The sequence below is a fragment of the Myxine glutinosa genome, chromosome 10 (genome assembly GCF_964187855.1).
Source record: "Myxine glutinosa chromosome 10, kmMyxGlut1.1, whole genome shotgun sequence".
Classification (NCBI taxonomy): Eukaryota; Metazoa; Chordata; class Myxini; order Myxiniformes; family Myxinidae; genus Myxine; species Myxine glutinosa.
Genome location: NC_136270.1, coordinates 18,907,155 through 18,923,033, shown reverse-complemented (window position 1 = coordinate 18,923,033; position 15,879 = coordinate 18,907,155). Strand labels below are relative to the sequence as shown.

Below are 15,879 nucleotides of genomic sequence, written 5' to 3'. Positions count from 1 at the left end.
TGTGGCCAACGCCACCGCTACAGCACACGACGAAATGTTGGACACAGTTGTCCATCTGCGTACAATGGTTATGCAAAATAGGGTTGCATTAGATATGCTATTGGCAGAACGAGGAGGGGTATGTGGGATAATTGAGGGTAAATGTTGCACTTTTATTCCTGACCCCTCACAGGGTGTCAGTGCTGCTATTATAACGTTAAGGGAAAGCGCTCACTCATTGACAAGGGATCAATTGGATCGGGAAGCCTCCCACCAGTGGCTTACCGACTGGTTCAAGGGGTGGACAGGCACAATTGTAAAGTGGGTACTAACCGCCTTGGCAATAGTCCTTGGAATCGTGGTTTGTTGTGTAATAATCAAGGCTTTAGTCCTTGCGTGTGTGAGGAAGTTTTCCACAGGATGGACACTGAAGACGACAACAGAAAGGGCCATGGTGATGCTTGAAAAGCTGACCGTGGGTCCAGAGGACACACTGGCCGTCGACGTGACTGCAGACCGCGGATCCTGGAACGACGACCCGGACGAGCCACTGGGCCGCGACAATGAGATCTCCGCTTCCGAAGATTGTTCTTCCATTGTTGATATTACCGATAATGACGTCGAGTACACTTATGCGGACCTCGAAGCATTTCAGGCTACCAGGAGGCCGTTTAAACTGGGCCCCGACACGTCGGAAGAAGAAATCGACGATTTCCTGAAGGATTCCTCTCGTTTCTTCACGATATGCCATGCCGTGGCTATGACTATGGGCCGTCCACTCCGCAGGCCTACGCCACCTGAAAATAATGTTACTGATGATGTTACCAATGATGATGTGGGCCACTTGCGAGGGTCCCCGGCTGATGTTTATGTTTCAATGCAGGCTCTGCCTCTCCATGTTTCACGTGCTCACCTTTATGTCTCACAAGCCCACAGTGAGTCAAACGCCACTGACCCAGTTCGGGATTTGGACCCAGCTGTGAACCCAAGCCCGGATGGAGAGGAACTCGATCGTGAAAATACTCTGAGTTCCGAGTCTGATTGTTTTGGAGATTCGCCCTTGAATAACAGCGAAGCAAGCAGCATCGCCTCGGACGATCTCGACTTTGACCCAAAGGAAGTTTCTCTCCCACCTTTGGATCGTTATGCTTTATTTCATGGCCATAGGTTTGAGCCACCTGATACTGACGATGTTGTGTCTTCCCCAGATCACCAGCACGTAAGAGACCTCATGAACATGAATATCGATTGAGCGCTGAAGATCGACAAGGATTTCACTTGGGGAAGCCTGGGCGAGCTCCAGTTGGGGAGGAGTCCGGCTGCACCTCTGTGGACCAAGGGTGGGTCGGAGATCTTCCTGGGTGTGGACCCCGGTGGAACCAGAGGTCTTCGTTGTGGATTTGGCGCGCTATTCGATCTTCATGTCTCTACGGTCTCACCTCATACACCCATCTACACCCGACTTACATCATACATCCACTTACACCCACTTGCACCCACACACCCGCGGATCAGCCTGCTGGGTTCGTTGTGCGGTACTGGGTACGGGACATGCTCACTGGGCTGCATTCGTGTGGTACGTTACGTTTAGTTACACTCTCTCTCTCTCCCACCTCTTTTGGTGGATTTTGTGTGCCATTTGATCACTCTGCTTTTACGGCCTTACATTGCATACTCACATACAGACGCGAATCATCCTACTGAGTTTGTGTGGTGCTTTGGTACGGGACATGCTTACGGGGCTGCCTTCGCGTGATATGTTGAATGATTTTTCTGTTTTTGTTTGAAATAAAGGCCTTTGATTGGCTCGTAGATAACTTTGTATCTTAGATCCAAAAGGGCGGTATGTAGGGAGCTGTAATGCCCCTCCCCCTTTGTATATCCTTGCTGCTTTACCAATTACCAAGTATAACCAATTATATGTTTTGTTTTGACTTGCTACTGTACTCTTTTATGATACTGAGTTCTTTCTACTGCATTGAGGATGTGTAATATCCTAATAAGGAGTTCTCTGCCTGTGTGCTCTGGCCTGCGTGGGCACAATCTCTAGTTCCCCTTTCCAGGCCTTGGAGGCCACTCTTATCTCTCTTTGCCTTTTTCCTGATTTTGCCATTATCTTGCAAGTTGACAGTTTTACGAGTGTCCACTCCCCTTTGTACTTTCCCAAGCCAGCTGCTATACAGAAAGTTGTAAACATGTTGTCACATAATGCTGACCATCTCCTTATCAGAAGCTAACCCATGACTGGCCTTGGATGAACTTCCTTTAATTAACTGAACAACAGGATGGGACTATGGTGGGGGACCCAATGAGCCCATTCTGTCTCTGTGTCTTGTGAGCTAACTCCACCCCTGACTTTCCTTTATATAAAGCAATGTTAATTGAATTATTTCAGAGCATCTTGTTGTACTGTTGGTCATTCCTTGTGAGTTTCAATGCAACTTTGCTGTCCTCAAGCTTGAGTACTCGAGTTCCAATAAATATATCCGTTGCTCCTTTCTTCTGAGTTCTTCTGAGTCCCAAGTCCTAAGTCCCAATCCGACATACATATATACATACATACATACATACATACATATATACATACATACATATATACATATATACATACATACATATATACATACATATATACATATATATACTGAAACGCAAAACAAACTCACCACCTTTGAAACCTTTAAATATCAACAATAACACTGCGTGTAGTAAATGTGTGAACTTATTTGTGGACAATAGTGTCCTCACTGTCAGACAAAACGGTCACGGATGGTCACTTGAACCTTCAATGGTCACTTCATTACAGCTGTTGAACAGCCGTTTTGACTGTCAGTGATTAGCCAAGGGGTACGGGATGATTTTAATGAGCTGCACGTGGTCTTGATATTGGCTTTAAAAAGGCCAGTGCAAAATGGGCATTTCAATCAACATGCCACGATTGTCAAGGGATCAACGGCAGCGTACCCTGGGCATGCTGCAAGGCGGACTGAGCTACCGTGAGGTGGCACGTCGCCTTGGCTGTTCACACCAGACGATATCGTTATTTCGAAAATGATATTCCTATCAAAAAACCGAGGCTAATTCCCTACTTCCTCAGTTATTAATATTTGTGCCGAACAACTCTTAGATCATTGATCATGAACCATACACCGCTTCAATCTAAAAACTTTCCATTCTCGACATTTAGATTAGTGTTATATTTACTATTTTACGAAAACGATACTACTGAAAAGATATACTGTATTAAGAAACTTGGGCTTAATTTTTCCAAAGCGGTCCGAAAGACGAGTCATAACGCCCAAGGCCTAGACGTACCGTACCGGATTGTTGGAAGACCCGTAACGTCTATGCTTTCGATATTTAATGATCATTTTAACAATCGGTTTGTTTGTGTTTCACACAATGAAAAACGTAAAGGTAGAGCATGGCGATTGTGATATATGACAGCCATTTTGATTTATCGTCGAACCTGAGTGTGGAGAGTCAGCCACGTGCGCCGTAATGACAGACGTAATCACATCACCCTGTCATGTGACCATATCCTCAGCTCTGATTGGTATACGTTTGAGGGGACATACATACAGACAGAAACACCGTTCCAGACGGCTTCACCCGATAAGCTAGGCCGTTAAAAGTGCAGAAAACCACAGATGGGATGGACGGACAAACCTATAGTCCCCTCCATGTAGGGGACTAATAAATGAACTGCTGCAACTTGAAAATCAAAGCGAGACGTAGAATGAGAAGCCTCGAAAAGAAAAGCAAAAACAATTTGCATGGAGCTCCAGGAAATATTTAATTCATCAAGGAAATAAAATGGGAATCTCCTTTACCCCCCCCCCCCCCCCCCCCCGAAAAAAAAATAAAAAAAAAAATCAAAAACTGTATTAATAAGAAAAAAGAAAAGAAAAAAGGTTCACACAGAAAATCATGAAAGGATACAAGTATGAACTTTGAGCAACGTCCCCAAACACTGTACAGTAATATTGTGCAAATGTACAGCAGAGATTTTTCCGAAAGTAAGAAAGACCGAGACATCCGGGGAGAATTCAAACATTTTACACCGAAATGCATTATATTCAATAAAACTGGAAATCGACAACTTGCCCACATTAAATAAAAGCACAACACAATCAGAGAGGGATCAGGAAACCCTCGGGTCAGAGAACACATTTGCTCAACAAAATGGGTAACATCGACAAGTTGGAAAGAACGCTTGCAAAACGCGGCGAGAAAATGCACTCGGTGCGACCATGGATAAATCAGAGGGAAGAAGTGTGACAAGGATAGAATAAACTGAAGAAAAACGACCTCAACATAAACAAAGCAAATTGGTTAAAGCGAGTTCAGCTAGTCAATGCTTTTGTTTGTCTTCAATTTTGTTCAATATGCCTGCAGGTATAACGCTAGGAGGAATGATGACCTTGGCGTTTTTCTTGATCCATGGATGGTTGAGCACTTCTTCCAGAGAAAGACGAGCCGCAGGTTTGTATTTCAAGAGACGCGAAATCAAGTCCTTGGAACCCTCACTCATTGACGAAGGGTAATGTATCCGCACCTGAAAAACATTTTGTTACGGGTTACATCTTCATTGCGTCCTGTCATTTCACAATAAGATAACATTCCACTGCAATTGGCACAACATGGTGGCGATTACATGTATGGCACCTGTCAAGTAAAACACTATACCATCTATTTATTATGCAAGCAGAAATGGCAGAACTTCCCTCTTCCCCACTGCATTGTATTCTCCATACTTGAGGGGTGGTGGACTGATGTGACATGGTGCTTGACAGAGAAGACTCACATGACGTCAAAAATTGTTCACGTGCATACATAAATCTATCCGTCGACAAAGCGACATGTCTTGTATTGTATTTTTACTTTGGACAGAAAAAAGTTAATCAATTACATTGGCATTTGGTGGAGAACATACAATCATGTGAAAAAGTAAGTACACCCCATGTAAAGTTTGGACTTTTTCAACATACAGCTATTTGATCTTCATTTCAACAATATTGATAGATAAAGGTGATATAATATAACAAATATGATGAAACATTTACATGTTGTAGTCCATTGTATACTTTAAATATACATAAATGCAAATTTCGCAATTTAATTAGTGTGTGTGCTGCTATTGGGCCTACCTAGTGTCGATGGTGTAGTGCTATATGGGACAACGGATAGATCACAGGTCTCACTAACAGGGGAAGTAGCATAAACCCGATTTAACACAAGGCCATCCTCGTATGACCACAAAGATACACTTAATCCGACATCCGGGCAAGACAGGTCCCTGCTTATCACGTGGGGTGATTCTTCTTCTTCACGACAGTCAGGGCATGATACCTACACAGATCTACCTGGTTTATATATCACTACCCCAAAATTCATGTATATATATATATATATATATATATATATATATACACAACAACAACAACAAACAACAACAACAACAACAACAACAACAACAACAACAACAACAACAACAACAACAACAACAACAACAACAACAACAACATACATTTTAAGGCCATGTTCCCTGCTAGAGCAGGGGTTAGCCTTGCGGTCCCTATGACAATCTTCTCCATTTTGCCCTATTTTCTGCATCTCCTTGTTAACCCCCTTGCCCGCATTTCTTCTTCCACCATCTTTAGCCAAGTCTTTCTCGGTCTTCCCCGTCCTCTACTTCCTTCTACATTAACTTCCATCACTCTTCTCAACCAGTCACTTTCATCCTTCCTCAACACATGACCAAACCATCTCAACCTGTTCCTCTTCACAGCATCAATCACAGGCAATATTCCCATCATCTTTCGCAATTCATCATTTGTCTTCCTCTCTCTCAACGATACTCCGCACATCCATCGAACCATTCGCATTTCCACCCTTTCCAGCCTTCGTTGCTGCTCTACGTTCATTACCCATGTCTCGCTCCCATAAATCATAACACTTCTCACAGATGCAGCATACACCTTTCCCTTCAGCTTCAGCGACACTCTCCTCCTCATCAGCACGCCACTCAGTTCCCGAAACTTCTTCCATGCACATCTCACTCGAGCAACCGTTGCCGAGTCTGATCCACCTTCTCCATTCAGCATGTCTCCGAGGTAGCAAAATGTTTTCACACCTTCCAGCTTCACGCCGTCTCCAAGATCCAACTCAACATTTCCTCCATCTGCAGCTCCCTCTGTGCACACCTTACATTTGAATGTAGCTGCCACACTGGTTAATGACCCTCTCAGACCACTACATTTTTGATGAACCCACTCAGCACACATTGTACATTGAATGGAGTTCACCCCGACACCCTTCCTACACACAGCACACGGCCACTTCCCAGTTCTTTCCACCTCACCACATGCTTTACCACTTGCCATCACCTTTGTCTTTCCGATATTCACCTTCAGACCTTTTGTCTCCATACATTCCTTCCACTTGTTCATCTTTTCCTTCAGTCCATCCATACTTTCCGCAATCAACACCAGATCATCTGCATACAACAACTCCCACGGTAAACCCTCCTTTACGGTCTGAGCCAGCACCTCCATCACAGCTACAAATAGTAGTGGACTTAGTACCGACCCCTGATGCACTCCCACCTTCACCTCAAACTCACCACTGTTCCCGTCCTTCGTCCTTACAGCTGTGCGTGCTCTTTTGTACATTGCCATCACTACTCTGATCAACCATTACTCCACTCCTAACTTCCTCAATGCCCATGTCAATACTTTGCGTGGAACCCTATCGAATGCTTTCTCCAGATCAACAAACCCAAAAAACAACTTCTTCCTCTTATCCATGTACTTCACCTGCAACTGCCTCACAATGAAAAGCGCATCTGTCGTTCCTCTTCCTGGCATAAATCCAAACTGCATTTCGTTGATCTTCACTTTCTTCCTTATCCTCCTCTCCAACACCCTTTCCAATACTTTCATTCCATGCTCCAATAACTTTATCGCTCGGTACGAGCCACACTCCAGAGGGTCACCTTTCCCCTTGTATAGAGGGACGAGGGTACTCAGTTCCCAATCCACTGGAATGCGGCCTTCTTTCACCACCAAATTACAGATCTCTGTCATTCTCTTCACACCCCAACTTCCTGCTGCCTTCAACATATCTCCCACAACTCCCGTCGGCCCTCCCGCTTTTCCACTCTTCATTGCTTTTATCGCTTCCTCAACTTCCTTCTCAGTTATCTTCTCTGCCGGTCCTAAAACTGGGTTACTCTCTATGTTGCCATCCCATTCATTCTCTGTATTCAACAGCATTTCCATACATCTTTTCCATCTTCCTTTAATTCCATCTGGGTCGACAACGATTTGTCCCACTTCATCCTTCAAGCAACTCACCCCCATCACATCACACCTCTCTTTCGCTATCTGCTTTGCAATCCTGAATACTGCTTTCTGACCCTCTTCCGAATCCAAGCGTTCTCCGAACATTTTCCTACATGCCTCCTGCGCCTTTGCTACCTCTTTCTTTGCAGCCTTCCTGGCTGCCTTATAACTTTCATGCTCTGCTGTTTCTGCTCCCGTACCCTTCGCCTTCTGCCACTCTTTGAACTTCTTCCTCTTCTCGTCAATCCTCTTTCCAACCTCAACATCCCACCACCATGTTTCCGAGTGCCTCGGTGGTCCTTTTGTCCATCCACATACCTCACCAACGGCTCCCAACAGACTAGCTTTCATTGACATCCAACCACTTTCAAGCTCAACCACATCATCCTCTACCCTACTCAGCCTCTCTTTTAATGCCTCCCTTACTGTCACCTCTTTCAACCTCCACACCTTCATTCTCGGTTGGTACTTCACCCGCCGAGCTCTCCTCGCACCTTTCACCCTTATGTCGCAGACAACCAAGTGGTGCTGTGAAACAGCCTCCTCCCCCGGGATCACCTTTGTGTCCCGGAGGTGCCCCCTATCTCGCCGACGCACCATCAGGTAGTCAACGATTGTCGTCGACCCACCTGACGTGTATGTAACAAGCTTATTGTCCTCTTTCTGGAACTGAGTATTACAAATCAACAAATCAGCTCCATCAGCAAACTCCAAAATCCTTTCACCTTCTCCATTTCTCACACCATATCCGTAACCCCCATGAACTCCCTCAAAACCATCCATACTCCTTCCCACATGTCCATTCAGGTCTCCTCCCACCACAACAACTTCCTCATCTTTCACGTTTTCCATCAGCTTCTCTATCGCACACCAGAACTTGTCCTTCTCTTCATCGCTTCGACCAACCTATGGAGCATATCCCGAGATGACGTTCACCAAGAGCTTTCCAATCATCATTTTCACCATCATCAACCTATCACTCACTCTAGTCACACTCACCACACTGTCTACAAACTCCTCAGAAAACAGGACACCAACACCATTCACGCCCTCCGGGCACCCTTGCCACACAAACTTGTATTTCTGTCCCTGCCTACCCTTCACCATTCTCACACCACTTCCCTTCCATCTCGTCTCTTGCACACAACATATGTCCACTCTTCTTCTGACCAATACTTCCACCACTTCTCCTGATCTCCCTGTCATTGTCCCCACATTCCATGTCCCAAACCTCAAAAACCGATCTCCACTTCAGGCTGCACCCTGCCCATATGTACTTGTGATTGTCATGGTTCTCTTTTTGAGGCAATGTTTTTATGGCCGGATGCCCTTCCTGACGCCAACCCTCTTAGTCGTCTCTTACGACATGCAGGGATACGGTGTACCTATTCTGACCAGGGTACACACTGGGAAACGTTTAAAACATGTAAATTCTGGGGGTGGGGGGGGGGGGGGGAGGCGTCAGCATCACGGCTGCGGTTTAAACATATTCCAACAATATCCAAACAGACGATGAAAAAAAAAACAATCCGGGAAAAGTCTCCAAGCGAGAACGTCGATTTGAGAAAGAAGGAGCAGAGGCGGAAGAAAACGAGATACAGGGGGCGGGGCACAAGCCGAGACGAGGAGGAGAGCGAACAAGCACGTGTCCGGGAGGAGAGAAAGAATCAATATATAATTCTTTGTCTCAGGAGGTGAGGTGAGGGGGAGAAAACAAAATAAAAGAAACAAGCAATACAGCGAAGGAAATAACCCAAACCGACAAAACACCGACGGGGGGAGGGAAGCCCCAAGTCACCAGGCCGCGCACGAGGTACGACTCAGAAAACGATTAACTACACACAAGTTTGCACGAACCACAAACCAACACGAAACACACAATAACACGTACACAGCAAAATAACCAGTGGAAATTTGACAAAGACAAGAATGGGAAAACACTCAAACTTCGATGCCGTGGAGAGCTCGAAGCACGCCTCACTGACTCCTCTAAGGCTATGACGATGTATATATATATATATCTCGTTTTTGGGCTAATCTCTCAATTGTGAAGAACCACTAAAAATTATCATAGCTGGATCCAGATCTTCACCCACTTCTAATAATTTCGTCCATATTACACACACGACCTCTCCACCAAATTTCGTTCAAATCCATCCACAACTTTTGTCGCGATCCCGGCTGTGAAATGGTTCCCAGCACGGAATACGGACGTTAATGTCCGGGCTTCAAGTAGTCCACGGAGTGGACAGAGAGAACTCAATAAACACAATTGTGTTTTAATCGGCCTTCTAGGGGTAAGGCACGATGCTTTATTGGCTCGATCACAAAAACCATAAATGGTAACAGAATGGAATACACTGCACAAAGCCTGCAGGAACTGTCGGCCCCAGAAGCTCCAAACAGGACGCAGGCAAGATCACTCGCGGTTCCAATCGACGATCTCCGGGACTCGGAGGGTAACAGAGTGGAATACACCGCACAAGGCCTGCAGGAACGGTCGGCCAGCAGCTCCAACACGACGCAGGCAATATCTGACTCACGGTTCCAATCCACGAGATCCGGGAATCACTCGTTCTCTTCCGGAGTTACTCACTCGTAAAATACAGAACGGTAAACGATCAGCCCAACGCGGCTGTCGTGAAGATTAAGGGAAATCCCTTTTTCTATTTCCCACTCGGCGCCTTCGAGTCGCGTCCGTTGCATAAGATGGCGACCGCGCTCTCTGACCCTCCACCAATCACGTGCCGAATCGCCTCCCGATCGCGTGAGGCTCCAAGGAGGCCACGTCACGCGGTGGGCGGGGCACCAAATCTGGGTGAGAACAGGTGGTTTCACCGGTGGTTTCTCACAGTCCTCCCCCCCTAAGTAAAAACCCCGTCGAATAGACGGCGTTTTTAAAACCAGTATTTGTAGTAGGTGCAAATCACATGGCAAGATGATGGCGGTAATCGCTAACAGGCAATTAACGCAATTAACAATTATTAACACTTATTAACAACAATAACGCAACAACGCAACAATACAACGCAACGCAATAGCGCAACAATAACGCAATTATTAACGCACAGGCAATTAACAGGTTAACAATGAACCAGTTTGGTTTTTTTTTTTTTCACACACAAATTTTAACACCATACACCACATTAATATCTACCCTACAAGAGTTACACTTCACACAAAGCACAATAGAGAGGCAAGGGGGCCAAACTCAAGTTGGGGGAAGCGTTGACAGGAAGGAAACGGGCCGAGACCTAGAGCGGCGGGTACTCCTCCGGTGTCGAGAACAACAGTCATATGCGTAATGACCCCTTTCACCGTACTGGTAACATCGATCGTTCGGGTCGAAAGGCCTGCGGACCAAAGGGCGTCTGAAACGAGGCCGCCACGACATGCCATTCGACATCTCGACGCACACACGCGATCCGCAAATTAACCTTCCATCAAGGGCTCTGACCGAATCTTCAGCATCTCGTGGCTCTTCAAACTCAACAACTGCAAATCCAGGTGGGTTTCGAGCAACCCATACGTTGCGGAGTGGTCCGTAATGTTCGAAGACCCTCCCTAGCTCGGCTTTCGCTGCTCCATTGCCCAGGTTTCCCACATATACCTTAGCATTAGCGTTCCTGCTGAATCGCGACATGGCGGGAGCGGTCCCTGAGGAGCACGGCACCTGAGGGTGGCTTGACGGGAGGCTCGGGTGGACTTCAGCTGACGCAACGTCACCGTCGGGAACTGGAGTCGAGGCGCTAGGCTCCTCGGGCCAGAGTGAAGATATGTCTGACTCCGCCACTCTCTCCGCCTGTTTACTCTGGGATCTAGTGACCCCCCCACAGGTCAGAGTCAATGACTCCTCCCTGGCCATGGCATCATTGCCAATCAGCAAGGAGACCCCGGGTATCGGGTAGTAGGGTACCACCACACAGGTCACTGGACCCTTAAAAATGTCACTCCGGACCTCGAGGAGGGCAAGGGGATACCGGCCAAGAACCCGGTCAATGCCCCGAAGGAGGGTATACTCGCCGGTATAACGCATCTGAGAGGCCGGAACTACCCCCGCCCGGAGAACACACCGTGTCGCCCCAGTATCCCGAAGGTATTGGGCCTCAAACTTCAGCATCGAATCAGGGCCACCCACTAAGGCTGTCCCTGAATAATCCTGGTACAGTGGATGAATGGAATTAGCCTCGGTGGCAGTGACCTCGGTCACCGATGCCACCGTCGTGTGCGAGGGCCCGGCGGATGAGCTCCACTGATCTCCCTCCGACTTAACAGGAGGGTTGCCTCGGTAGGCCGGACTAGCGGGATTAGAGAAGCAGCGGTTTTCACCGTGCCCCACGCGTTTGCAGAAATCGCACCAGGGCCCTGCCCTGGTCTGCGGCTCGCGACCGCCACCAGTGGAGGGCATCGGAGAACCCCTCCCCTCGATCCAGCCGCCGGGCAGACGGGGGGCGGTCTTGATCGCAGACTCCTCCGTCTTACGACGCGACTGCGTGACTTGCAGCATTTTGCACGCCAAAACATGTTTATCAATAAGGTTGACGCAGTCTGCCAAGGAAACAGTGTCTTTGTCGACAAGAAACAATGCTAAGTCAGGTGGAAGCTGTTGATCGATACGGTAACGCACCAGGAGTTCCGCAACCGCTTGAGGTAACTCAACCTTGCTCCCCTTGAACCATCTCTGCAGCTGTTCCAACAAGGCCCGCGAATGTTCCTCATAGGTTTGACTGGACTCACGAGTCCAGCTGAAAAAATTTCTCCTATAAATACATGCGGACACCGCATAGGCGTTCAAAATCTCGGCCTTCAATGCCCTGTATTTGTTTGCGTCCTCGGTTGCCATCCTCGCATATACCTCCCTCGCCCTCTCAGATAGATGGCTCACAAGATGGCCGACCCACAAGCTCTCATCAATGCCACCGGCAGCCAACAACTTCTCCGCCATCTCCAGATACGCTTCTGGCTTCGTATCTCCCGTCCAGTCCGGCAAACGAACATGAACAGTTTCCGGGACTCTTGCAGCAGACCCCTCTGCCCGCGGTCGTTCAGTCAACATTCGCAACTCATGCTCTCTGACGCGTTCAGCTTCTGCTGCTGCCGCACGCTCTCTCTCTCTCTCACGCTCTCTCTCTGCTGCTGTCTCTGCTGCCGCATGCGCTCTCTCTGCTGCTGCACGCTCTCCCTCTGCTGCCGCAGCACGCTCTGCCTCTGCCCTGTCATTCTCCCTGTTATACATGTCAAGTTGTTGAACCGGAGTCAGCCCGGTCCAGAAGGGCGAACGCATGCATTTAGTCATGATGGAATCGCTTCCTAACATCTCGGGTTGAGTGACCGGGTCAAGGCTGCTTGCGTCGCTCACATCGCCACCCACGTGACTGTCAACATGATCAGGTTGAACTCTCACTTCTCTGGTCGACATAGCTTGGCTACGAGTTATCATAAGACAAGGCACAAAACACAACGCTCAAACACAACGCTCTGTTGGGGAAATACGACACGAACTACACAATATCACCCGCACATCAAATTGCCAATGAGAAAAATACCACGTACAAATACTCGTTTTTTTTTTTTTTTTTTGTCGGTTGTTTGGAGGGATCCGAGGCTCACTTATTCTGCAGTGAAGCACCACCCAAGACAGCGTCCTACGGCGAGAAAGTTCCTCCAAGACGGCGTCCGCTGGTGAGAAGATGCAGAGAAGATGCAGATGCCGAATTCCCGTCTCAATTCGAATGTCTCTCACTTGAAAGATCCTAGGACGAGCAACCCATTTGTCGCGATCCCGGCTGTGAAATGGTTCCCAGCACGGAATACGGACGTTAATGTCCGGGCTTCAAGTAGTCCACGGAGTGGACAGAGAGAACTCAATAAACACAATTGTGTTTTAATCGGCCTTCTAGGGGTAAGGCACGATGCTTTATTGGCTCGATCACAAAAACCATAAATGGTAACAGAATGGAATACACTGCACAAAGCCTGCAGGAACTGTCGGCCCCAGAAGCTCCAAACAGGACGCAGGCAAGATCACTCGCGGTTCCAATCGACGATCTCCGGGACTCGGAGGGTAACAGAGTGGAATACACCGCACAAGGCCTGCAGGAACGGTCGGCCAGCAGCTCCAACACGACGCAGGCAATATCTGACTCACGGTTCCAATCCACGAGATCCGGGAATCACTCGTTCTCTTCCGGAGTTACTCACTCGTAAAATACAGAACGGTAAACGATCAGCCCAACGCGGCTGTCGTGAAGATTAAGGGAAATCCCTTTTTCTATTTCCCACTCGGCGCCTTCGAGTCGCGTCCGTTGCATAAGATGGCGACCGCGCTCTCTGACCCTCCACCAATCACGTGCCGAATCGCCTCCCGATCGCGTGAGGCTCCAAGGAGGCCACGTCACGCGGTGGGCGGGGCACCAAATCTGGGTGAGAACAGGTGGTTTCACCGGTGGTTTCTCACAATATATATATATATATATATATATATATATATACATATATATATATATATATATATATATATATATACATATATATATATATATATATATATATATATATATATATATATATATATATATATATATATATATATATATATATATATATATATATCTCGTTTTTGGGCTAATCTCTCAATTGTGAAGAACCACTAAAAATTATCATAGCTGGATCCAGATCTTCACCCACTTCTAATAATTTCGTCCATATTACACACACGACCTCTCCACCAAATTTCGTTCAAATCCATCCACAACTTTTTGAGATATCTTGTTCACAGACAAACAGGGGTGAAAACATAACCTCCATCCACCTTCGGTGGCATAGGTCAAAAAAAGAAAAAAAGAAAAAAAAAGGGGGCATGGTTCATCTTATCTGCCCACACACACACAGACATTAAGCTTCATCCACTAGTATCCCATCAATATCCACTTCCACTTCACCCACGAGTATTTACACAAAATAATGTGCAAAAACAGATCCTTGCAACTACAGACCAATCAGCCTGCTCTCAATTATCAGCAAAGTCATGGAATCCATCATTGCTTCTGATATCAAATCCTTCCTCTTCTCCAATGGCTTGATCTCTGATCATCAATTTGGATTCAGACCAGGTCATTCTACTCTGGACATGTTGCTTCTGCTGTCTCAACAATGGATGGAGGTCCTCAATGCCAAACAGGAAATCGGAGCCGTCTCACTTGACATATCACGTGCCTTCGATACGGTCTGGCACCCAGCTCTGCTCACCAAACTCTCCTCCTATGGTATCCAAGGAAATCTCCACTCATGGCTTGCGGACTTCCACTGGTCGGAGGCAACGTGTGGCCCTGAATGGATTTCTCTCATCTCCCCTTCCTGGTCTGGCTGGAGTTCTCCAAGGTAGTGTTCTGGGCCCCATGCTATTTCTGGTCTTCATCAATGATCTCTCCGACTCTCTGGAAAATCCTCTCTATCTCTTTGCTGATGACTCCACTATCTGCCGCTCAATTCCTCATCCCTCAGATCGGCAGTCTGCAGCCTCCTCACTCTCTGCAGACCTGGACAAAATCAGACTGGTCAAACAAGTGGAACATGTCTTTCAATCCTGACAAATCTCACACTCTTACTATGTCTCTCCAAAAAGACCGACTGGAAAACCCTCCCATCTACTTTCTCAACAATCCTCTCGAAGAAGTTCTGTCGCTCAAGCTTTTGGGTCTCACTATCTGCCATGATCTTTCTTGGGAAAACCACATTTCCAAGCTGGCCTCCAAAGCCAGTCGCCGACTGGGCATCCTCCGTCGTGCGAAGTCCTTCCTTGGCACACCTGAGCTCCTCACCACATACAAGGCTTTCATCCGCAGCTCAATGGAATACTGTTCCCCCCTCTGGGCCGGTGCTGCTGCCTCACACCTAGCTCGGCTTCACGCTGTTGAAACCAAAGCTTTCAGAATCATTGGAATCTCCTGCGATGAAGCCAACTCTGAGGGCCTTTCACTCACTCACCGCAGGCAGGTTGGTGGTCTTTGTCTTCTACCGACTCCTCTCCGGCCTTGCTCCCCCAGCTCTCTGTGCTTTGTCCCCCTAATATTCCTGCAGGTCACACAAGATCTGCCAGCAACCCTTATGGTTAAACTGCCAAAATCTAGGCTCTCTTCTCACCTTCACTCTTTCATTCCCCTTTTCTCCCACCTCTGGAACAAACTCCCCCACTCCCTTCAATCCCACTCCTCCCTCCAGGTCTTTAAAACAGCTCTTCACCACCATATTTTATCTTCCCCCATCCAAAACCTTGATCTTTTCTACCCCCGCTAATTCACCCTAGATTCACTTTTTTTGAAATTCCAACTTCTTTCCTGGAAGTCCTTGTAGTGTTCATACGTTTTATACCTCTCCCACCTCCCCCCTTCCCACATTTCTCCCGATGTCCCTGCTCTCAAATGTTGTGTTTGTGTCCTTCCCCCTCTCTCCCCATCTTGTCTACCACTCCCCTTATTTTGTGTTTTATGTGTCGGTTTGACTTTGTGATTAATGTTAGCTCTTTCACGAGCCTCGATCTTGTATACAACAAAAA

At 47.2% G+C, this 15,879-nt stretch overlaps 1 protein-coding gene across 4 annotated transcripts in view; it reads right to left on the bottom strand.

The window, feature by feature from the left end:
* Window positions 1-3,750: 3,750 nt before the first annotated feature.
* Window positions 3,751-15,879, bottom strand: part of LOC137434210 (aurora kinase C) — a 40,005-nt gene continuing 27,876 nt past the window's right edge. For all 4 annotated transcript variants that reach the window (XM_068126994.2, XM_068126995.2, XM_068126996.2 and 1 more), the window contains exon 9: window positions 3,751-4,537. In XM_068126994.2, the coding sequence (XP_067983095.2) occupies window positions 4,334-4,537 (204 nt within the window). In that variant the 3' untranslated portion in view covers window positions 3,751-4,333. The remainder of the gene's footprint in view (window positions 4,538-15,879) is intronic.